The 25,515-nt window shown below is 32.5% G+C and overlaps 1 protein-coding gene, 2 long non-coding RNA genes and 1 pseudogene across 3 annotated transcripts; all 4 read left to right on the forward strand.

Moving 5' to 3' along the window:
- Nucleotides 1-6,436: 6,436 nt before the first annotated feature.
- Nucleotides 6,437-6,928, forward strand: LOC131625069 (uncharacterized mitochondrial protein AtMg00820-like). The gene has a single exon (XM_058895969.1). The coding sequence runs from the start codon at nucleotides 6,437-6,439 to the stop codon at nucleotides 6,926-6,928; it is 492 nt and encodes a 163-aa protein (XP_058751952.1).
- A 7,612-nt stretch (nucleotides 6,929-14,540) lies between these two features.
- Nucleotides 14,541-16,301, forward strand: LOC131625052 (uncharacterized). Its single transcript, XR_009290714.1, has 3 exons — nucleotides 14,541-14,779; nucleotides 14,872-15,462; nucleotides 15,674-16,301. It is a non-coding gene; the product is annotated as an uncharacterized LOC131625052 (long non-coding RNA).
- Nucleotides 16,302-22,820: 6,519 nt separating this feature from the next.
- On the forward strand, nucleotides 22,821-23,271 carry LOC131625053 (uncharacterized). Its single transcript, XR_009290715.1, has 3 exons — nucleotides 22,821-22,889; nucleotides 22,976-23,060; nucleotides 23,173-23,271. It is a non-coding gene; the product is annotated as an uncharacterized LOC131625053 (long non-coding RNA).
- A 279-nt stretch (nucleotides 23,272-23,550) lies between these two features.
- Nucleotides 23,551-25,141, forward strand: LOC131625070 (uncharacterized; annotated as a pseudogene).
- Nucleotides 25,142-25,515: the final 374 nt, after the last annotated feature.

Here is a 25,515-nt window from a genome sequence, read left to right on the forward strand (position 1 = left end):
AAGAAGCAGCATAGAAGTCATCAAAGTACTACATAACAAAAACATAATATGAATGATTTAGTTAAATGTAATAAATTATAAGAAATTATCTTAACTTATAAATCCATACCGTGATTGGAATCTCTAATTGATTCGTTTGAATGATTTCTTTCATAAACCTCAAAACAAAGTATCCGCAATCTGAACTGTTTCATTGTTGCAGACATTACATAGAAAAACAAATAAGATTTTATAGTTGTGTTGTTTTATCAAGTAGCATAACTATTATAAGCAAAATTGTGAAAATTAATGTACCTGCACTTTGATCCAAGTAATGTTGTTTGATTTAGTCCAAGATACCTGTGCGTCAGTATATGGTACAAATCAACCTGTAAATGCTCTATCATTCATTTTCTGCAGAAATGAGTAGGGGAGTTGTATTTCATTTTCTGCAGAAGAATCAAATCCTAATCCCTACAATGAACCCTATATCCATATCTTAATACTAGAGATGAAAGAACTCGGATTTGAACATACCTATTGAGAGTGAGAAGTAAACTCACTCAATGCCTCTGAATACTGCAAGAAACCCTTCTGATTCTTCCTCTTGAGCTTCAACACAGTGAAAATGATAGAAAGATGGCGAATGGAGCTTCTTCGTCGGAGAGACTGTTTGCAGAAAAATGAAGAAATTTTAGAAGTCTTTAATCGAGCTTGAACAATCGAAATACTTTAATGTGTTTTGTGATGGAACAGAATAATCGAAATCGGAGACAATCGAACAGAATCAAGGAGGTGATAGCTGGTGGTGGTAGCGGTGGTGGTGTGGTGCTGTTCGCGATTTAGGGTTCTGAGAGGCAAAGAACGTTAACGCCTGTGTTTGTTAGTTTTGTTTAAAAATTTTAATTTTAAATGGGCTACGCCAGCGCTTTTACTAAAGCGCTTTCATACCCCCCCCTATAGTAGCGCTTTTAGTAAAGCGCTTTCATACCCCCCATTTTACTAGCGCTTTTGTTAAAGTGCTTTCATACCCCCCCTTTACCAGTGCTTTTAATAAAGCGCTTTCATAAATCACCCCTATAGCAGCGCTTTCTAAAAGCGCTTTCATAATCCCCCCCCTTTACCAGCGCTTTTTTCTCTTTTCTTTTTAATTTTGTTTTTAGCGAGCCCTATAGCAGCGCTTTTTCTAAAAGCGCTTTCGTAGATGCGCTGCTAAAAAACAAATTTGGCGTAGTGTGTATAATTGAGTTAGAATTAACGGTGGACAAAATTGATTCTGAAAGAATTGCGTTTCGTAAAATTGATTTCAACATAATTGAGTTTAGAAGAATTGATTTATGTTTGGATACAGTGATATAGAAGTGATTGTCATCAATTAAATAATTTTAACAAAGTTGATTTTGAATTATATAATTACCAAAATGGAAATAAATTCTTAAACAAATCAAAAAGAAAAGAAGTAACTGATGAAAATTAAAGAGGGTAAAGAAGGAAAATTTAAAAGTGTTGTAATAAATAATATATAATAAATGTAGAATTAATTCTAGTAAACTCAAAAGCTATGAATTGTAGCTTCTATTAGAATTGTTTTTGGAGGAGGAGAATTGATTTTTGAAAAGTATCCATACAAAGAAAAATAAACCAACTTTCAAGTTGAAGTGGAGTAAAAGTGCTTTTGGAGCTTGTAGAAGCCAATCCAAACATGCCCTAAGAAAATATCTGTCATTATAGATCTTTATAATAATTTTTTTGAAATTTTTTCTTATTCCCATGTTTAATATACATTAATATAAACTCCATTCGTCTCAAAATAAAAGTATTTTAAGGTTATTACACACAGATTAAGAAAAGTAATGATTGAGTCAATAAAGGTAATGTTTTTACAAAATTACCCTTAATTACTATTGGTTGTTGTATATTGTCATAACTTAAAAAGAGTGTAGAAAATAATTATTAGGGGTAAAGTTGGTAAAATTTAATTAATATTGCATTAGAAAAGTAAAAAGATTATTATTTTGATACGATTTTTTTGGGCTAGAAAGACACTTATTTTGGGACAGAGGGAGTAATTCAATGTCACTTTTTTGTTGATTATATACAGACTCCTTATTCTAACCAAATTAAAAAGTATGGTTTAATATGTTTTTGGTCTTCATAAATATAGTCATTTTCAATTTTAGTCCCTCTAAAATTTTCATTTAAAGAATGATCCCTCTAAAAATTTTCATCCATGCAATTGGTCTCTAACATTAAATGTCTCTAACAGAGGATGACATGGCAGGACAAGTGGAATACAAATATTAATTTTTTAATTTATTTTTTCTCATATTTAATAGTGATACACATGTATTTATTTGACAGTGCAATTATTTTTACTATGTAATTTTGAATCTCAACCTTAAGTTATATTCGTTAACCCTAATCCTATTTATCTTCTATACTTTCAATCATTTTCCCCAAACATGTTTCTTTTTTCGCCTTTCTCAAAATCATTGTCTCTCTTTTCTTTTCTTCATATTCCTCAACCCTAATTCTTTGAAGACAAAGCCAAGCAAATGTGTTGCAATTTATTTTTCTTTTTCTTTTGTAAAATCGCGATTTGAAAAGTTATGTCGTTGTCGGGTTCGTATGGTTTCGTATCAATGTAACAAGGGACCTAATAAAGGAAGATTGTTTTGGAAATGTCCCTTTTGGAGGAATGCTGATACGTGTGATTTATTCATTTGAAATAAAGACTTTGGAGCGATATTTGGAAATGAAGCTAGAAGCATGATGAACTCAGAGTTGTAGGAAGTTATGTCCTCTAAGGGATATATGAAGGAATTGTATGAAGATTCAAGGAAAAAGAATAATATTTTGAAGAACAAACTGAAAGCAGAGAAATTTTATGGAAATCTGAAAAATATTGTGTTTTGCAATTTATGTTATGGTTAATATTTATTTGGTATGAAATGTAATGGATGTTTTATTTTGGTCTTGTTTATGAAATATATTGAACTCTAATGTATGGTGTTGAAATGAACTTTGAAACGTGTATTGGAATTGGTAATGAAAGATGTTGAACTTTTTTGGCTTGATTTTTATTGGGCCTGATTTGGCACACCGTCCATTAATTGAAAATCACACAATTGGCTAACTACATTCCATAATTTGACGGTTAAGCAGTATGCAACATAACATTGGTGACAATACTTGTTTGAAACAAAAAATTGATACACAAAATTTATTTGGCTTAATTTGCAATACAACAGTAACAGTACACAAAAGATCCTTTTGAGTACAAGCAACATGAAAGATACAATGCATGAAAAGCTTACTACCTAACTAATTGTTAGTTATATAGTTGGAATTAGTTAAGAAATAATGATACTATGTATGGTAATGTATGATAGCAATTGTAGACTCTACTTGTTGTATAAGTAGCAAGGTGTAATTCATCTTTGAAGTTAATGAAGCTAGATGCAATTACTCTAATTATTCTCAATTCATAATATGGTATCAGTTAGAAATCTCTAAGTTTCATTCATCTTCTTCCATTTCCTCATTCATCAAGAATAAGATTCTTGATTCTTTATTTCTTTTGGTTCACCATAATTATCGTTCTCCGATCATTCTTGATCTGTTCTTCATCTTCCTTTTTGGTTTAATATTGTGTTCTTGATCTGATCTTTCTTCGATCTAGTTTCGGTTCATAACCATGCCTTCATGCGTTGCTCCTCCTGATACCGATTCGCACTACTATATTCATCCTAGTGAAGGTCCTAATTAATTATGCATTTCACCAAAGCAGATTGGCTCTAACTACCTTGCATAGAGCAAGTCCATGCAACGAACTTTATGAGCGAAGAACAAGCTCCAATTCATCAATGGCAATATTGACATTCCTTCACACCAAGATCTCAATTGTAATTAATGGGAAAGGTGAAATCACTTGATTCATTCTTGGATATTAAATCAGTTTCAGAATAAATTTCTTCCGCTATTTTGTTTCATGCTAATGCTATTGATGTATGGATAGATGTGAGGGAACGATTCTCTAAAGTTGATCACATTCGTATATTCAATCTTTATTCTTCAACCAACAATTTGAAGAAAGCTTTAAAATCTATAATAGACTACTTCATTGAGTTAAGATGTTTATGAGAAGAACTCAATGAAAATCGTCCATTTTCCATGTGCTCATGTGTTCAGCAATGTCGTTGTCTTGCTATGTAGAATGTATGTGCCTATCGTGATGAAGATCAAGTCATCCAATTGCTAACTAGTCCTAATGAACAATTTTCGGTTGTCAAAACTCAAGTTCTATTAATGGAACGTCTACCACCAATTAACAAATTTCACTCATTAGTAGCACAGGAAGAAAGTAATCACAAATCTGCAAGCAATGTTGAAGATGATAGTGCATTAATGGTCAATGCAACTAAAAGGTTTGAGCATAAAGGTAAGCAACACCACTACAAGAATCCTCCTCGATAGTGTACCTTTTGCAATTGGAGTGGTCACACTGTGTATTTTTGTTATAATAAAGCATGGTCACCCTAACTTCAATAAGAACAAATCACAAATCAATGCTTCCACCACCCATAATTCTGATGCTAATCAAGTATTTGGAACTTCTACAGAAGTTTCTTCTGATAATACCGATTCCAATATTTCTCAAGCACAATATGATCAATAGACTATCTTATTTCAACAAGTCAATTTACTACCTTCAGGTAATTTTTTTAAAAAAATGCTTCAACTTCTACTATGATGATTGATTCCTCACATGTTGAAAATTCTTCAGGTATTATCTGCAATACTTTTAACTCATTAGCTCAAGCCAAATATTGGATTCTTGACTCTGGTGCAAATGACCATGTGTGCTCCTCTTTAGAATTTTTCACTTCAATTCATGATATTGATCCAATCAACATTACTATCCCTAATGGCAATTCCATTTGTGTCAAACAAGTTGGACATTTTTATTTTTCACCTACATTTTATTTGCATAATGTCTTATATTCCAATGAATTCCATCTCAACTTAATATCAATATCCAAACCGTGTCAGTCTTTGCATTATAAAGTTAATTTTCCCGTCGATGAATGCTTAACACATGATGTGAGAAACATGAAGATGATTGGTTTGGGTAGACAGATTGGAGGTTTATTTAGACTGCATGTGGATTTTTGTCCTCTAGATGATGACACGACATGCACAAGGTTGCTTCAGCCACAAACTACTAACATCAACACGATTCTACCTAGCAATGCCTTATGGCTATTTATATTAGTTCATAATAAGAACCTTAGTCATATGTCTTTGATGTATCCATCTATTTCCTATGATAATAAAGTTATATGTGACAATTTCCACTTAGTTAGACAAAAGAAACTCCACTTTCCTCATAGCTCTAGCATTGTTACTTCTAAATTTGAAATGCTCCATCTAGATATACGGGGTCCTCTATTTGTACCATCTATTAAACATCACAAGTATTTTCTAGACATTCTTGATGACTTTACAAGATTTGTATGGATTATCCTTGTCAAATCAAAAGCTGAAGTTGCTCCTAAGGTCCAACAATTTATCACTATGATTCAAAACCAACATAATACCACCCATACAACCCTAAGAACTGACAATGGACAAATTTTTTTACTTTCCTCTTTATATGCTTCAAATGGCATTAATCACCAAAGGTCATGTGTGAAACCCCTCAGCAAAATGGGAGGGAGGAAAGAAAACACCAACATCTACTTAATGTTGGCAGAGCTTTACTTTACCAATCTAAACTCCCTAAAACATAATGGTCTTATGCCTTACTTTATGCTTCCTTAATAACCAATTTAATCCTTACTACTATTCTAAACAATCAATCCCCTTATCAGATATTTCATGACAAAATTCCTGATATTGAGTCATTCAAAGTGTCTGGATCACTTTGTTATGCTTATAACCTTAGTGCGCATAGAACTAAACTCGACCACAAAGCTAGAAAATCTCTTTTTTTTAGGATATCCTCCTCATATGAAAAGATACACTTTGTTAGACCTAAACACCAAATAAGTTTTTGCCTCAAGAAATGTTTCATTCAATGAGCACATACAACCTTACACCACACAAACATCACAACCCTGCTAGTCTTGGACCTATTATCCTAGTTCATCTAATGACCGTACTTCTAACCAACCAATCCTTCCACACCTCAAACATCACCAGGAGATTCACCACATCCTTCTGTTTTTGACTTACCTACAAACTCCCACAAAATTGTTTCATCTACTCCCAAATTACCACATATTCCAGTCCACCCTACTAATCCTACACCTGAAACCACCAACTCACTATCTCCCATTCCCAATCGTGTATCATCAAGAGTTTCTCACAAGCCATCATACTTGCAACACTATGTATACTCCAATTCTCAAAACATCAAATCATCATCTAAATGCTCTATCCTTTCTCTCACTCCATGTCATATTCAGATCTTTTTACACCTCATATTGAGCCTAAGTCATATGTTGAAGCTTGTAAATATGACTGTAGGAACAAAGCTATGCAAGTTGAGTTGTCTGCACTTATGAAGACAAATACTTGGAATATTGTCTATTTGCCTGCAAATACCAATCCAATTTGCTGCAGATGGGTCTACAAGATTAAACATCATGCTGATGGCATCATTGAGAGATTCAAAGCTAGGATAGTTTCTAAGGGTTACAACCAAATTAAAGGCCTATACTACTTTAAAACCTACTCTCATGTTACAAAATTAACTACAGTTAGAACTGTGATTGCTATTGTCTCCATCAATAATTGGCATCTTCACCTATTAGATGTAAATAATGCATTCCTACATGGACAACTTCAAGAGGATGTTTACATGACAATTCCACCAGGTGTTACAACTTTCAAATCCAATAAGTTTGCAAACTTGTTAATCCTTATATGGACGAAAACAAACTAGTAGAAAGTGGCATGAAAGATTAACTTCCTTCTTCATTCAAAATCAATACAAACAAGCTGATGCTGATATATCGTTGTTTATTAAGCAGACCAACAAATCTTTTATAATCAGATCAGTTTATGTAAATGATGTCATTCTAGCTGGAAATTTCTTACAAGAGATGCAACAGATTAAAGAGAAGCTTAATCATGAGTTCAAGATCAAAGACCTAAGACAGTTAAAATACTTCCTTGGAATTGAGGTTTCTTGTTCAAATATTGGCATTACCCATGTCAAAGAAAATTATATCTAGATCTTCTACAAGATTAAGAGATGTTATATGCTAAACCAGCTTCTACTACATCATATCCATCCATTAAACTTCATAAAGATTCAAGTGCACCATACCATGTGTTGTACCCCAATTTTTGACCACTTAGATCACACTATATTCCAAATATTAGGATCCTCATCATCATCATCATTATCATCATGCATATATCATTTGCTAACAAAAAAAACAAAAATTGTTGCTTGTTGCTTGCGTCCTAAGATAGGAGACTAATCAAAGAGGAATCTAAGCAAATTAGGGTTTTGAGGCCCACAAGGAAGTTCAACATTCTCCTATGACTCAAAGGGTCCTCCCATCAATATCCAAGTCCAAGGATGCCCAGTTCAAGATCAATCACTTTCCTGATCATCTGAGGCCCAAATTAAGGTTTTGACCTAATTCCACTAGAGGGTTGCTTTTAATTAGGACATGGCTCCAAGACTCAAACCATGATTCAAAGGAATCCTAATATACATTATAACCCATTCACATCATTCATTTGAAGAAGAGACCTTGATTCATGTGGAATCCATAAAACTGCAGTTCATTTGGAAAAAGTCAACTGTGTGGGTTAACCTTTGACTTTTTTAGGAAAATGGTCAACCATGAACTTTTGAGGATTCAAATCATCAACATATGATTATTATAGACATTTGACCAAGAGAAATCAAGGAAATTTATCAAGAATCAAAAAGTCAAAAGTCAAAATTAGGGTTTTTAAGTGATTTTGACCTCATTTTGGAAATTTCAAATTTCACTTACACACTAAAAAATCTCCCAATATGAAAGTTGTGGATCTTGATCAAATAAAAAAATTTGTCACTTAACTCATTTCAACAAAAAATGATTATTTTGAGAGATATGGAATTATGAAGATTATGTTCAAAAAACTTAGAAATTTTTTAAGTGTTTTCAGTTGAATTTTTCCTAACTTTGTGGCCATTTTTCTCCATGATCCCAAAAGAGTTTGAGAAAACTTTTAACAAGTGAATTGAATTATGTAGCAAGGGCTTTCCAAAGAGACCATTAGCATGAAATTCCACGGCTTGAGCTATGAGATATGATTTTGTGAAGAAGGCTCCATAACACTTGAAAAACTCCATGAACAAGAAGAAGTTATGAACCAAAACCAATTCAAAATGAAAGATTCCTTTCTTGAAGGCCATGTAACTTGTTCCAAACACAAAAATCAGTTGATGTCACTTGCGTTTGAGCCATGATCCAAGTGTTATAAGCATTGTCCAAGATTTCATGTTGTTTCAAGACTAAGGGCAAGACTTCCATTTTAGAAAAGCATAACTTTTGCAAAGTCCACTATCCTTGAGCCTCTACCATGTCTCCTCTGCAACAAAAGCACTCAAAATCTCACAAGCAACCTCTCCATACTATGAATAAATTCATGGAAGCATTCTTGAAGCCATACCATACCATTGGAACCATAATTTTCTCCTTTCTTCATGAATGAGCAATGTGGTACAACTCTCACATGTGATCTCTAAATTTTGAGATTCCTTCACCCGAAAACCGTAATTTTGGCCTATAAATAGATAGCCTCACTCCCTTGATCAAACACATAAGAAATCCCAAAGTCACTCTCTCATTCAAAATCCATTTTTTGTGTCATTTGCATTTTCATAGCAATTTTGAGTTAGAGAAGTTATGAGTGCAAACCAACCATTCCAATAGATTCCATACGCCATTTGTGAGTTGTTGATCATCTCCACCACTCTCCAAAGCACCTCTAACCAGAAATCACCACTTAACCTCCATTAAAGCTTCCATAAAGGCCTTAACCTTCAAATCTTCATTCCATAAGCACATTGCTCAAACAAATCATTCAAACACCTTCTATATACCATATTGAAGTTCTTCAGATCATTAATTCACATCTGGAACACTAAGAATCCATTGTTTCACTTTAAATTTTTTGTCTTGTAGGTACAATCGAGCTTCAGGTTCCAAAGGTTTTGAAGGACAATTAAGCATTCAGTTAGCTTCCCTACATCACAAGGAAGCTATCCAGATCCATCAAGGAGTTTTGCAACATCACCAGGTTCAACTTGACCTCCATTTTTAGAGGTACAAAACTCAAACTCGAGCTTGCTCATTTAGACATCATTCTGACCACTTCTTGATACCATTTCACTCAACAATGTAGGGAACAATAACCCTAAGGTTTTAGGGTCTGATGGTGTGTTTTAAGATTTTAATTTAAAAAAATCAATTTTAGGGTTCATACGCATTTTCCATAAATCTGAATGTTTAAGTTTGATTTAATTTTTATTAATCATGTGGTTGAATTCGTGTTCAAAAATGAATCAGAATTTGTTGAATTTGATCGAGTTTTGAGGAAGTTTAAAAATCAATCATGGAGGTTGTTGTTGTTGTTATTTGTTGTTGTTGTCTCACGAGGAAGAAGATGAAGGCCTTGGCGCCATTCATCTTTTTAAAAAAATGAGTTTAAAATATATTGTGTTGCATGCGTCTCATGAACGGCTACATCGTTCTAGCATGATTGGCAAAAGTGTGTGTATTATGCGCGTCCCACAGGCCCGGGGTTCGAATCCCCCTCGCCCCAGACCTTTTGCATTTTTTTTCTTCATATTTTCCAAGTTTGTGTTGCCTTGTATTGGACTGAATGCATCCTTTGACTGGGCCAAGCGCATGGCCCAATGGTTAATCTTTTGACCTGCAAAGAAAGAGGTGTGGGTTCAAACCTCCATGGGGCCAATCCTTTCTTTTTTATAACTTTTTTCTTCAGTTTTTTACTAAACTTTGAAAATCATTTTAAAATAGCAAAAATTAATTGTTTTGGTTTGTTAATTTTTATGTTGCTTATTTAACTTGTGTATTTTCATGTTATAAATAAAAAATATAAAAATATTTATTATTTCATTATCTAAAAATTAATCAAAAATATGTCTTTTAAGTGTTAAAAAAATCAACAAAAAATAATTTCTTTTTGAATATTTTTTTCAAATCAACCTTGTATATTATTGTGAATATTTTTAGGGTTAAGATAATGTGTCCTTGACTTTCTCATGTACCCTTAGACCAACTCTCCTTTAGAATTTGGTGTTTAATCATTAAATATTAGTTAGGTTTATGTGTGATTTCAAAACCCTAATTCAAAGATATTTTGATCTTTGTTTATCCATGTTAAATGAACTTGTTTATCTTGATAATTGTCTTTTGTACATGTACATATACTTGTTGATTTCCATCCTTGTTTTTTTCTACTTGTATCCATTATATTATCTTTGTATATATATCTTGTTTATCTAACCATATGCATGAGCTTCGTATTCATCATCAATCATTCATTCATACATGAATTAATCCAAAGGTATAAATATCATTGATCATTATCATTGATGATTATCATACTCACTTATTTGTCTTTTGTGACACATGTTATCACACACACACACACACACACACACACACACACACACACACACACACACACTTGAGGTATCCATTGATTGATTTCTTAAGTTGTTTGATGAAAATCCAAAGGAATGGGAATGATATTGACTAAAATTGTCAAGGTACTCAAACTCTTTTCCAAATCTCTTTTACTTTATTTTAAAGTATTGTTAAAGCTTTTCACTTATTTAAAAATGGTTTTGTATTGTTAAAGCTTAACCTTTTTAAACCCACCCTTGGTTTTGTATTGTTACAGCTCAACCAACCTTTTGTTTTGAAACCTTGGCACTAAGAGGGGAATTATTTTCGGTGAAACTAATCTTAGTCCATTGACCTTGTATTGTTAAAGCTTGGTTCCTTTTTATTTAAAATTATATTTGTATTGTTAATGCTCAACCACCCTTTTGCTTTACGACCTTAGTACTAAGAGGAGAACTATTCCCGGTGAAACTACTCTTAGTCCATTGACCTTGTATTGTTAAAGCTTGGCGCCTTTTTATTTAAAATTGGTTTTGTATTGTTAAAGCTCAACCACCTTTTTTTTAAAACCTTGGTACTAAGAGAAGAAATGTTCCCGGTGAAACTACTCTTAGTCTATTGACCTTGTATTGTAAAAGCTTGGTCCCTTTTTATTAAAAACCCGTTGAGTATTGTTAAAGCTCAACACCCAAAAAGATTTTGGCCACTTTGGCCCCCTTTTATTTTCCTTTGAAGAGGAACTACAAAAGCTCTGACTTCCCTTTTCTTTAAAAGGGGTATGTAGGCCTAAGATGTGATGTGTTATCGAGCTCACTTTCAAAAACTTCTTTTCCCATCCCCACACTCTATTTAAAACGAAATTCACATATGCTTTTCAAATAAATGTACACAAAAACAATAATATTTTCAAAGAGGTTTCCATGGGATACCATGGATATGAGGGGTGCTTAAAACCTTTCCCTTGTATAACAAACCCTTCGTATCCAAATCTCTGAAAAGTTTATTAGTTTTGATTTTAAAAATTTATGTGAGTTTTATTCGCTCTTTCTCTCATTCCTTTTGAAAACAATAAAGCGTGGTGGCGACTCTGTTTTAAAACAAACGAGCTAAGTCTTTCCCATGGCTTTAGTCTCACCAATTTCACCGCTACACCATGAAGTTCTTGCATATAAGAGACTTGTTGGAAGGATACTTTAACTGAATGCCACTAGACTTTATATTTCACTCAATAGCTCAGTCAATTTTTATCAGCTCAATTTTTTACTCATTTCAATGCAGCTACTCAGGTTCTTAGATACTTAAAGTCATGTCCTGGGAGGGGAATCTTCTTACCAAGGAATTCCCAACTTAAATTACCGGGAAATTTAGATGCAGACTGGGATGGTGCCCAGATACTAGAAGATCTATTTCTGGCCAGTGATTCTTTCTTAGAAGATCACTTATTTCCAGGAGAACTGAGAAACAGTTGACTATCTCAAGGTCATCAAGTGAAGCTAAATATCGCGCTCTAGCTGCCGCCACTTAAGAGGTTTAATGGTTTACACAGCTGTTCAAAGATTTACATGTTGAATGCATAAAGATACCAATGCTGTACTATGATAACCAAAGTGCAGTACACATTGTGTCAATCCTGTATTTCATGAAAGAACCAAACATCTAGAAAAATATTTCCATATTGTTAGGGAGAAGATTTTTGAATGGATCAGCTGGAAGATTTTTTTCACCAAACAACTGTTGCCCCAACCTTTTAATAATTTGCTATCCAAGTTGATGATGCTTGAAATTTATCAACCATCAACTTGTGGGAGGGTGTTACAACATGAAATCCTTTTGAGTACAAGCAACATGAAAGATACAATGCATGAGAAGCTAACTACCTAACTAAATGTTAGTTATTATAGTTGGAATTAGTTAGGAAATAATGATACTATGTATGGCAATGTATGATAGCAATTATAGACTCTACTTGCTGTATAAGTAGCAAGGTGTAATTCGTCTTTGAAGTTTATGAATCTAGATGCAATTACTCAAATTATTCTCAAATCATAATATAAACTACCTTGGTTACTTTAAAACCTCAAATAGAAAACACAACGAAGTAAGAATATAAGTATAGCCAAGGTTTGTTACCAATATATATGAAAGAACTTACCCTCGATACATGATATATCCTGGACCCCATATATTTAACATCACAACAATTCAATAACTTAGAATGAATTAGTAGTGAAATCACAAAAATCATACAAGACAAAATACAAATTGTATTAGTTAAGCAACCAGATAAACAGCTCCATGTGAAAATAGAAAAAGATGAGTGAATGTGATGATTGATTGAAATTGGAGAGAGCCTAAGAGATCGATTTGACTGGGAAAAGATCCAATAAAGATGTAGTCAAAGTCGATTGGAGATAGACACTAATCAGAGAGGTACACGAGATCGATTGGAACAAAGATGACTATAGTCAAGCATGGAGATGGGTAGAGACATCAAAAGGCGATGGAGAAAGGAAGAGATATTATCGAAGATCGATAGAGGAAGAGACGAAGCTGGTTCGCAAAGAGAAGATGATGAAATGTATAGAGTAAGACACTTTTTCGTTTTTTTTAAGGACAATATTTTTTATGTTGAGACTTGTCTTTTTTATATTAGGAAGAATTTAATTAAAAATCTTAACATGCTTGATTTAAAAAATAATAACAATCGAATTAATGAATTATTTAATTATTTTAAAAGTATTTTTTATATTTAGAAATGTTAACTTAATTTTTAAATTTAATTTTTTATTGTGAATCGGAGAATTTGCAAATTTCTTATGTTTTTTTTTTGCTTAGGTCATCTTGAATTTTAATAATAAAAATATAAAATAATGGAAAATATAATAAAACCACAATTTGTTAGATTGTTTTAGAAAATAAGTTCTAACTAAAAAAATTCCATTCGTAGCTAAAACGCATCTAATCAAAGCTTAAATTAACATGAATATGTAACTATAGCAATATTTTAATTTCTTGTAAAATATTTTCTTGTAGTGTTATTTTTATCTTTTAAAAAGAATAATTATTATTATATATAATAAAAATAAAAAAAGGGATGAATCCAACATAATATGAATGCGCAAAATTGACACAAGAAATACACAAAAACAACACTCAAGAAATCAAGAAAATACAATCTAAAAAAGACAAATAAATGCAAACACAAGAAGGCAATAACAACTACTACGAAAACAAACATGGATTATTTTAGCACACCATTTGAGTTTTCTATTGGATATGGATAAAAATACAGAATCATGGAGGTGGAATATATCCTGGCATCGAACATCTGCAGTAGGAGTTGTACATACACTTCATGATCTTAGGTCTGGGACAACTATTGGGACAATCTGTATCTTTAAAACACTTATGTAGGTATGTTGTAATGAAAAATGTTTTTTAAAAAATAATATAACTCAAATCGGATAAAAAAACATATATGATATAAAGAGAAAATTTGATAAGAATAAAAGTGATTCACCTTCAACATTTGTTGAACTAAGAAATAGGAATAAAAAGATAATCATCACATAAACATACTTAACAATTTGAGTCATATTTCTCCTCTTTGCATGTAAGAAATGGTTTTGTGACTTTTTGTAATTTATAAGGTTATTTACTCCCTTATATCAACCGAATAGTTTTTAACGCTTCAAGAGTTGTAAAGTACTTCCTAAAAGTATAATCATTATTAAGTGTCTTTTCGGGATATCAGAGGAATAAAAAAACAAAAGATGAGTGATATTATAGCACTACAAGAAATGTGTTGTCTAACCACGTGAAATAGTGACGTGACAATCACGTGGGTAATAAAAGGCAGTTGCGACGTGTAAAACATATCATTGAGAGGGAGATTTTTCATTAAACTCGAAGGAAGCTCGTTTCTTACTTATCAATTTGTATTTAAATATATGTTTCCATTTTTAATAACTTTATAATTAATGTTTATTCATTTAATGTTGTTTAGTTTCGCGCCGAGTCGGACTGCTGTCAAAGTTATAAGTTATATAATTCAGCAGAATTATAAAACATTTCTAAAGACTTTTAAAGATGTTAAGGGCGATGATAGAGAACATTGATTTAAGAAATTTCAGGTATACTTAATTTATTGTTTAAGTCATGTTATTTAAATGACTTTTTCATTATAGTTATCTAACTTTTATTTTAATGTCATACAACATTGCAGAAAATGTGTGTAGGAACAAATGAAAGAGAGGCGGATTAAAAAAAATTATTATGCCAGAACTTCAAGACGACTTTCTGACATGCTACAACGTGTTAGAAAGCGTTGGGATCTTCATGGCATCCGTCTGTGTAGGAACAAATGAAAGAGAGGCGGATTAAAAAAAATTATTATGCCAGAACTTCAAGACGACTTTCTGACATGCTACAACGTGTTAGAAAGCGTTGGGATCTTCATGGCATCCGTCCCAGTTGGATAGGAGAAGAAGTCTTTCAGGAACTTCTTAAATATTAGGAGAGTGATGAGTTTCTGCCTAAATCTGAAAATGCAAAAAAGATGAGAGCATCTGAAAAAAGGGTTTGCCTTAATGTTGTTGGAAGTATAAGCACTGCTGAGCATCTTCGACGTTTGATAATGATTATTATCACTTTTTAAAGTTATAAATTCATTTAATAATAGATATTATTAATTATAGTTAATTTTATTATTTAGGCTAAAGAATTGAATAGACAACCTCTGATGACCGAGTTGATTGCAAGGACTCGGACGAAGAAAACAAGAGGTTTTGTTGACGAGCGTACACAAAAAGCTATGGTAAGTTATTTAATTTACGTTATTCAAATTTTTTTAATTTGTTGGAAACTTTTGTGTCGTGATTTTCATATGGCATGTGAGAAGTTGTGGCGTGAAAATCATGTGGCAACTAAATTTGCGGCGTGAAAATCACATGGCTATTTTTCATATATTATTTAAGTCAGTTTAATTTTATTTAAATTATATTTAACTTTTTTTTTTGTATGTGTAGGATGATTATCAGACATTTCTTGTACGATTTTTGAATATTAATCCTTGATATACTCCAACACCGGGAGGGCCGCTTCATTTGGATGTGGATTTTTTTCTTTGGAGTGAAGTCATTTGCGGCAAGGGGCCTAACGAGTGTTTTTTTTGTGGTGGAAATCTGGCGGGCACCTTGAGACCAGATGATAGAACTCTATATCAAAGAGTTATTGACAGGGAAGGTGGTTGACGTCCCGTAACTTTGACACCGGAACAACGAGAAACCGTAAGACAATTGGCGATAAATAAGGCGAGATGCGATGCGGCGGAACGTGAAGCGACTTTGAAGGCCCAAATAGAGGCAATGCAGAGTGAGCATCAGCGGCAAATGGAGGTCATGACGAAGAGACAATCGGATATGGAGGCCCAAATGCGACAATTTATGCAATCGTTTGGTGGAAACCAAAATGTGGGTGGTTATGCACCGACTGATCAGGAGGACGGAAATGATGATGAGTTTCCCGACCCGGACTGATTGTTGATTTAATTTAGTTTTTATTTTGTTGTTACTTTTGATTTTGAATTTGTGTAAAATATTGATTAATTTATAATTCCATTTAGTAATATTTGGTTTATAATTTAAGTTTATTAATTTAATTTATATATTTTAATATATTTAGTTTATTAATTTAACTTATCAATTTCAATATATTTAATTTATTAATTTAATATATATATATATATATATATATATATATATATATATATATATATATATATTAATTTTATAAAATATAAAAAAAAAATTAGTGACGTGATTTACATGTCACTAAATAGTGACATGGAAATCACGTCGTAACCAATAAACATCTATAACAATTTTTATTTAATAATTGCAATAATTAATGACGTGATTTACATGTCACTAATTAGTGACATGAAAAACACGTCGCAACTGAAGATTCCCTTTCTGAACCAAGCCTCCCACGCCTGTTCTGACTTAAGCTGTGTGAATATTTTGTCCAAAATTAGTGACATGATTTTCACTTCACTAAATAGTGAAGTGAAAATCACGTCACTACTGAGTTGCCACCTTGCCTCCTGCGACGTAATATTTCACGTCGCAAACTTTGGTTTATGATGTGTTTTTTCTATTTGTGGCGTGATTTTCACGTCACTAATGAGTTTTTTTTTTGTAGTGTAGGACCACAAGTATTCTCATTAATTTATTTTACTGTTAGATTAAAAATAACTTTTAAATATATCATTGGCGGAGACAGAAATTTTAGGCAGTTTGAGCAAAAAATTTAGCCGCAAGTTACATGTGACATAATATATAAATAGTTATAAAGTGTTGCCACATAAGAGAGGTGAAACCTAACATGTAAATATTGTGCTAAATAAAAATAGGATATAAAATGCCCTCTTCGAGACCTCTTTGCGGTGAACGTTCGGATAATATCAATATCTTTAAGTGACTTGAGTATCACCCGCTCGTGTAACATATCATCAAGTCATTGAACCACACATCATTGGTCTTGTTGCACAAATTATACTTGATAATCTTCATTGCTGAAAAAGATCTTTCAACGGATTTTGTCGATACCGGCAATATCAAAGCCAACTCAACGAGTTTATAGACCAATGAAAATGCCAAATCTTTCTGTTGGAGCGGAAAAGCAGCAAGCAACAAAAGATTTGGAAATATTTATCCTAGAAATTATCGTCTCCATAGGGACTAGTGCATTGAACTTCCGTTCAACAATTGCCATAGTTATGAGTTTGGATTGAATTTGTTAAAGATTAAAAACGGAAAAGTAAATATTAACACAAAAAGAATTCATTCTTTAGAGAGAAGAAACTTATCAAACATGTATATAATCTACTTATCACAAACTTAAACATACCAATCACAAACTTATTAACACAACATTATTCCATACTTTTTTTTTTTGTTTTTTTTCCTTTCAAAAATTTTCTCTTTCTTTTTCTTTTCACTTATTTTACACATTTCTTTTATTTTCTTTCTTTTCTTTCAACCTCATAGCAATCAACCACAAATGCATAATCATTTTTTTCCCCAACTTGAATTCAACCGTATCATCACGTGAATACTCCTTACTTTCTAAAGCAAGGTAAAAATTCATACAACACAAATTTGAGGGTTTAAGAAAAAAGAAATCAACATCCATACAAAAAGGAAAACCAAACACTCATAGACAAGCATTAAGTTCAAAAATAACATGGATGTTAACAAAAAGCTCAAAGGGGTTACTAATGATCACACACTTACAAAGTAAATTGACTATTTGGTTGAGGTAGTTGTGCTCAAAATGGAACAAAAATGTCTTGATCACTTTCATGCAATTATACAATCAACACACATAAAAGATTAAGCATAATAAAATCCGGTTAAAACAAGAATTATGGTCTCCAGCATATGTGAACAATGGAAAGCTACCTCACAAAAAGGGTAGGAACTAAAGTGATTCACAAACGAACAAGCATACGAAAAAATGAATGGCATGGAAATTGTAAAAATCCTAAGTATTATGAATATGCTAAAGTCTAGAAAGCGATAAACACATACCTTGAACATGTACAAAACTTTAACAAAATCATTACCATACACTCGCAAGTCGAAATGATCAAATTTGGAAAATCACCTCAAATTCCTTAAGCTACTCAAAACAAGCTCAAAGACAAACACACAACTATTAATATACACAAACTAAAAGACCATATGAAATTTTCTAAACAACTTTGAAAGTGAAGATTTGAAATTTAAGAACTTGTCTGATCTAAATTTGTTTAGAGAATCGCATCACACTACCTAAACTAAACATAAACTAAAAAGAATAAACATTCTTGTTTTATGTCGTAAGTTAGACGCCTGTTATTTAAGAACGTTCCTCCAAGTCACTTCTACCCGGTTATTTCTAACCACACACAAGCAAACGTGAAAGGAAACAAACAATGATATAACAAATTTACAAGTATAGAAAACATGTGCAAGTATAGTAAACATATACACAAATATCAATATAAACAAGTGAGAATATACAATATGTGCGATATATACAAAACTCAAAACTAAGAGACTATTGCGATGCAAGTTTAATAAAACACCAATCCCCGGCAATGGCGCCATTTTGTTGGGGAGGTAAAGCGGCAAGCAACAAAAGATTTGGAAATATTTATCCTAGAAATTATCGTCTCCACATGGACTAATGCATTGAACTGTCGTTCAAAAGTTTCCATAGTTATGAGTTTGGATTGAATTTGTTAAAGATAAATAACGGAAAAGTAAATATTAACACAAATGAACTCATTCTTTAGAGAGAAGAAACTTATCAAGCATGCATATAATCTACTTATCACAAACTTAAACATATCGACCAGTTGCACTCAATCTACAATACCAGTCAAAATCATCAAGCATCACTCACACCCTAAGTCATTTCTAACCCAAAGTAGAGATAACTACTATATCATCTTGACAACAATCTCTCAGTCAACCTCAACAACACAGCAGACATCCATATCATTTGTGCCGACAATCTCTCAACCAAAACAACTAACACGGAAGCATTAAGCTTCGACACCCATAAAGATTATTAGCTCTAAATCTATCTCTAAAATCTATAAACTAATAGATATACATCCCTAATCAAGATTTATGAGGTATATGTCTATAACAACCCAAATCCAAACATAAATGCAAAAAGATTAAGGAAGACATCAATAATGATTTGTAAAGCAAACATATTATACAACACCATGATCAATACATATACATATGTTCAAAGAAAATATACAAACATACCCAAGAAAATAGAGTATACAAAGAGAAGAGAAGAACCAAACATTTCTTAGTTTTTCAACACCAATCGATGAGAAATTCGATCTCCGATCATCAAGATGCAACCCAATTTGATGTTTCTAAGTCTCCCTCTACAAAAAAATGAAGGTTGATGGTGTTGGAAACAAATACCTCAAAACCATAACCTAAAAAATGTGTTTTTCCCCCTTTTAACGTACTTCTGTCCTGCCAGATTTGCCGGGCGAGCCTGTCTTCCGTCGGGCGAACGACACCTGTAGCAACATCATTGTTTTGGCCATAACTTGAGAACAGTAACTCCGATTTGCGCCCGGTTCGAAGCGTTGGAAAACTTATTCAATTTACTATCTAAAAATTACTTAATATCAACAAAATTTATGATTTTTAATTCTGTGGTTGTGAGCCTTATTCGTTGATTAGTTGCTTCCGTTGCTCAAAATCGCGCGTTTGAAGCCGTGTCTTCGACACTTTAATGTCCCAACATCCAGTAAGACATCTCTTCCTCCTTCTAGGAAAACTCCGGCCTTGAAACTCTTCAAGGTTCACATTTGTAGATGATTATGAATATCATTGATCAGTTGACATTCACCAGCTCTAATAAACCATGTCATTATGAGTGGACTTGAGAGATTACTCAAGTATCTTTGACACTTTAATTATAGCTGTAAGGTTCTACCATACATTCTGTTAAATACCCTAGGATTCTTCTTTAATATAAGGTTTGTATCAGAGGCTAAGCAGCGGAAAATAGCCATTCTTCAATAGGATTCACAATGCTTACTCCATACTTCAAGTGTAAGCATATCACTTAGGGATTTAAAATAGATTATTCCTACGAGCAGCTTGCTTCTCCGTCAAGCTACATTCTAGACCCTACTCCAAACATCAATTCCTGATCATAAACCTTTATTATAGAGGTTACCTTATTAGAGTCTTCACTCCCGCATGAAGCTTTTGATAATACTCTTCTCTGTGTATAATGATTTAACAATACACTAAAAAATCCTCACTCTCGCATGAAGTTTCTGAATTTAATCTTCTTGTCCAAGCATCATTATCTTCTTTCATCAAGAAGGTACAACGACTCCGGTCAGGTTGGTCTAGTCTTCCACAAATATGTCCATCCCTCACTTCAAGGGACCATACAATATGAACACTCCTTGTTCAAACAATCTTCTACCTTGTACACAACCAGAAAGTATCCCCCACGAATCTCATCCAGAAACAGACATGATGCCTTCTCTGATGCCAATTGAAATTCTGGTGACAGCAGACTCAAATGTCATATAAGGATGTCTTAACATCTGATCTGACATTATAAAACAGAAAAGGTAGGAGTACAAATAACAGCGCAGGAAAACAAAAAAAAACACAATAGAATTGTTAACCCAGTTCGGTCTAACTACCTACTCTTGGGTCTACCAAGCCAGGAAGAAGATTCCACTATCAGTAGTACTATTTTATGTAAACAACCTTTGGTTTACCGATAAACAACCACTACAACATTTTTGGTTTACGGCCACGCTAAATTTTTCCACAACTAAAAAATTATGGCTACATACAAGCTTTAGCCAGGGTTTTCAAATTGTAGACATAAGTTTTAAAATATTGAATCTGGAGTTTGAAACTATGGTCGTTTCTTCATTTGTCACGTTTAACAAACTGTAGATATTTTAAGCCGCAAATAAAAACCGTGGCATTATAATTTTCACTTCAAACTGTGGCCTAAACCCAAAAAAGTATATCCTGCCAGAATTTCCCTATTTTTTTTAGTTTCCCTCTCAGTTAATTATTTTATTTTCTAATTTTCTCAGATTAAAAAAAAGGAAGAAAAAAAGTGAAAACATATACACAATAATGTTGTTCTTCTAAACCCTAAGGGTGTGTTTGGTTCGAGGTAGAGCGAGGGGATGAGAGGGGAGGTGAGGGAATATTTAAAATGAAATGTGTTTGGTTCAATTTTTAGGAGGGGAGATGAGGGGATGGGGGAGCAAAATCCCTCCAAATGACACTTTTTGCGTTCCCCCGAATCGGGGGATTCGGAGGGGAGGGGAGGGGATCTGAGTTTTGATATTAATTAAATTAATATATTTACTAAAATATCCTCAACTTTATTTTATTATTATAAAAATATTATTTTCTTTCATGTTTCTACTTTTCTTTTTTTGATTTTTTATCTATTGCTTCCAAACCTTCCATCAACTTATTATAATTATTCTTCACCTTCAAATTATTTTTTATTTTTTTATTTAATAAAAATTATAACTACTATAATTTTTTTGTGTTTTATTATAATTTATTTTATGTATTTAAAAGTTGTTATATAGTTTATTTTGTGTCAAGAGTTATAATACGAATCACGTGTACTCAATTTTTTTAATATTATGCTATAAGTTATGACTTTTTAGTCACTCAGTAATACAAATATTATTTCCAAGAAAATATTTATGAAATTTTTACAATTGAATATCATATCACTTATTTAAAATTACAAGGATAAAATGTAATTATATATATATATATATATATATATATATATATATATATATATATATATATATATATATAGGGGACGACTCAAGTGAGAACACTTGGTTATTATGAGAAATGAGAACAATGAATCACGACCATTAAATTTTGATTTTAATGGACTGGATTGGTTTTTTTTTCTATATTGATTTAAAATAAATATTAAGGATCATAGAAAGAGAAACCAATCCAGTCCATTAAAATCAACAAAATCAAAATTTAATGGTCGTGATTCATTGTTCTCATTTCTCATAATAACCAAGTGTTCTCACTTGAGTCGTCCCCTATATATATATAATTACAAAAAATCCCTCCCCGCCTCCCCTCCCCTCCTCCCCTCATTTGAACCAAAGGGACCCTAAAAGCTTGCGCCTCTCTATTAAAATTTCGAGTTCCTCTCTCCATCTTCTTCTCTTCCTCCTTTCCTCCTTCTCCCTCAATTCTCCCTGTTAAGAAGTGTGTTACAAAACCGGCTAGTAGAGTGAGGATTGCCCCCACTTATAAGGACATGTTCAGGTCATATATTGTCCGATGTGGGACTCTTAACACACCCCTCACGCCCAGGGACTAGACAACTGGAGCGTGGAAATAAATGGTGGGTGGCCCGATAGCGGAAATCATAGAAGGTGGCCCACCGGATCTTAAACGAGGCTCTGATACCATGTTAAGAAGTGTGGTTGGGCCTAACTCAACCCTACAAAACCGGCTAGTAGAGTGAGGATTGCCCCCACTTATAAGGACATGTTCAGGCTATATATTGTCCGATGTGGGACTCTTAACACTCCCTATTGCCCATTTTTCTTCTCATCCAAGGATCTCACCTCTCCTGATGTTGTAACCAAGTACAAAGGCGCTGCAGAGATCGCTAACAGTATGTTTCACTCTTTGAACCTTTTATTTTTTTTTACATTATGTTTGTAATTTTGTCTGATTTCATGTTGAATCTTCAATTTTCAGAGGCTCTGCAATTAGTTATTTCAGAATGTAAACCTAAGGTCAAGGTTATCGACATTTGGGAGAAAGGGGATTCGTTCATCAGAGAGTGAGATTTAATTTTGTTAAGTTTAGTTTAGGCTATTATTTCATGATATTGTTATTTGCGTTGTTTCATATGTGTACGTGTGATTTCTGTGTTTTGTTGTTTGTGGTTTTAGCTTATGGGGTGTGGTGTGTTTTATAAATAAGGAAAACTGGTAACATGTACAAGAATGTCAAGAAGAAGATTGAGAGAGGAACTCTGTGTACAACACTGTGTATTTTTGTAAACAAGGTTTTTACTTTTCTCATCTTAATTCGTTTTCCCTCTAATTAAAGTATTTTAATTATTCAAAGCCATGTGTTTTTAGTTAAACACCAATAATAATTTGTCAAAATTCAAGTGATTGAATCTAACCACATCTTGTTTCAGTGTCTCCGACACCAGACATATCTTCAATCCATCTGCAACTTTCCTATTCATATGCTTGTAGCTCACAATATCTTCATTGCCGGGTTTTACAAACCACATGTTTCTGACTCTTACTCTTGTTTCAATGTCTTTTTCCTGGATTCATTTCAAGGATTATTACAAAATGCTGGAGATTGATTATGATGCAACAGATGAAGATATTAGATTAAATTATCACCGCTATCCAATTTCCATCATTTTTCAAACCATCAACTACAAAATTATACATCTTTGACTTTCTACTTACTCATTCATAGAAATGCCATCCCACAAACACAACCATGATACTTCTGTTACTGCACAATTTCAACAGATAAATGAAGCTTACACTGGTAATTCTCTCATTATTCTTCTGCCTTTACTAATCACCCTTATTGTTATTTATTGTGCTTCTTTTAAATTACTTCAATTTAGGGCATGTTTGTTTCAGCTTTAAAAAAATGGATTTTTTCTTTGTATTTTTGAAAATAGATTTTCCAAAACTGTTTTTCAAAATATTATAAGTTTTTTTATATTCGTTTTTTCTAAAATGAAACACTAATTTTAACATCCTAGAACATAAACATAGATTATTGAAGACCAAAACTTAGTCAAAATCGCAATTTTTCAAAAAATTGTATTTCAAAAATGATTTTTATGAAAATCTATTTGAAATAGCTTCAAAATTAAGTGATTTTTTGAAATTTTAATATCCAAATTTTTTCCCCATAAATAGATGAAATACCTAAAATCAGATTTTAAGAATAACTATTCAAACAAAATTTTTATTTGAAGCTTTTATAAAAAATTTCTTTGTAAAATTTTTTTCCACAAAATTTTGTAACACTATAAAAATCATTTTTAAAAAAAGTCAAAACAAACGGACCCTTAGTATATTAAATAACTTCCTAATCTGTTACTTGTCAGCCTCAGATTTCTATTATCTCACCCAACCAATCATGTAAAACCCGTGCACAATCTCATTAGATGATATGACTTTAATTGATACATTTAATCGGCAACTCCACATCATTTGAACAAGATCTGTGTTAGGCTTATGCTTTAGAAAACAACAAGCAGCTAGTTGTTAACAATAGCTGTGGTGGATATTTTCTTACACTAGTCTTTCAATTATTCTCTAGTATTGAGCGATCCTGTCAAGCGTCTTGACTATGATTTAACTAGGGCATGTATGATTGACAAGTACAACTTGCAGGTATTGCAGTTAAATAATGTAGTATTATTTTTGTGATTGTTTCGCTATATTCCCCCTAGAAGTATAACTGCTTATCTGTACATACATATTTGGGCGTGTCCCATGGCTACACAGGAATATCTGGCCAGATTTAAAGGAATGATTCTCACCTGCAATGGACTTGGTATCAACCATGAAGACATATGGAATTAGCTTTAATTTTTATTTATTCCTTATCTTTCTATTGCCTCTTATTCTACATTAAAGGTGGAATTAATCAGCCATAACTCTTAAATGCGCGCAATCGTGGCAGAAGACCCTTTTTTCGTAGTGGTAGTACTACACAATTTACGATTGATGAGAATCTTCTGGTTGATCCGAAATTGTTGTTTATTGGTTCTATAATTGGGGAAGGTGCTCATGGAAAGGTTTATCAAGGAAGGTTAGTGGCAAATATAATCTATTTTATGAGAATATTTATCTATTTGTGACATAGTTTGTATAATGATTACAATTTTTGCTTCATTAGATGGAGGGATTATTCGATTTTCTTTACCCACCTTCCATTGTTCTTCATATATTTATAAGTGTATTATTATTTTGCATATTAAAAAATAATTGCTCTTCTTGTGTTAAAAAGAATGATGTTAAACTTCTTAAGCTATAAAAGGGTGCTGATAGTGAGAAACTGAGAATAGAATTTACAAAGGAGGTAAATGCCTTTTCATCGTTTTCTAATTCTTTGAATATGAGAATGATATAAAAGTTTTTGAAAATGATTGAACATTTATGACTATGCTTCACAAGCAAGTGTTCATTTCACTGTAATATCCATAGATTCTGAACAGGTTAATGAAGTAAATAATTATATATTAT

The sequence above is a fragment of the Vicia villosa genome, unplaced genomic scaffold, assembly GCF_029867415.1.
Source record: "Vicia villosa cultivar HV-30 ecotype Madison, WI unplaced genomic scaffold, Vvil1.0 ctg.000182F_1_1, whole genome shotgun sequence".
NCBI classification, from domain to species: Eukaryota; Viridiplantae; Streptophyta; class Magnoliopsida; order Fabales; family Fabaceae; genus Vicia; species Vicia villosa.

Coding starts and splice junctions, on each gene's coding strand:
- LOC131625069 (XM_058895969.1), top strand. CDS start 6,437: ATGTCATATTCAGATCTTTTTACACCTCATATTGAGCCTAAGTCATAT.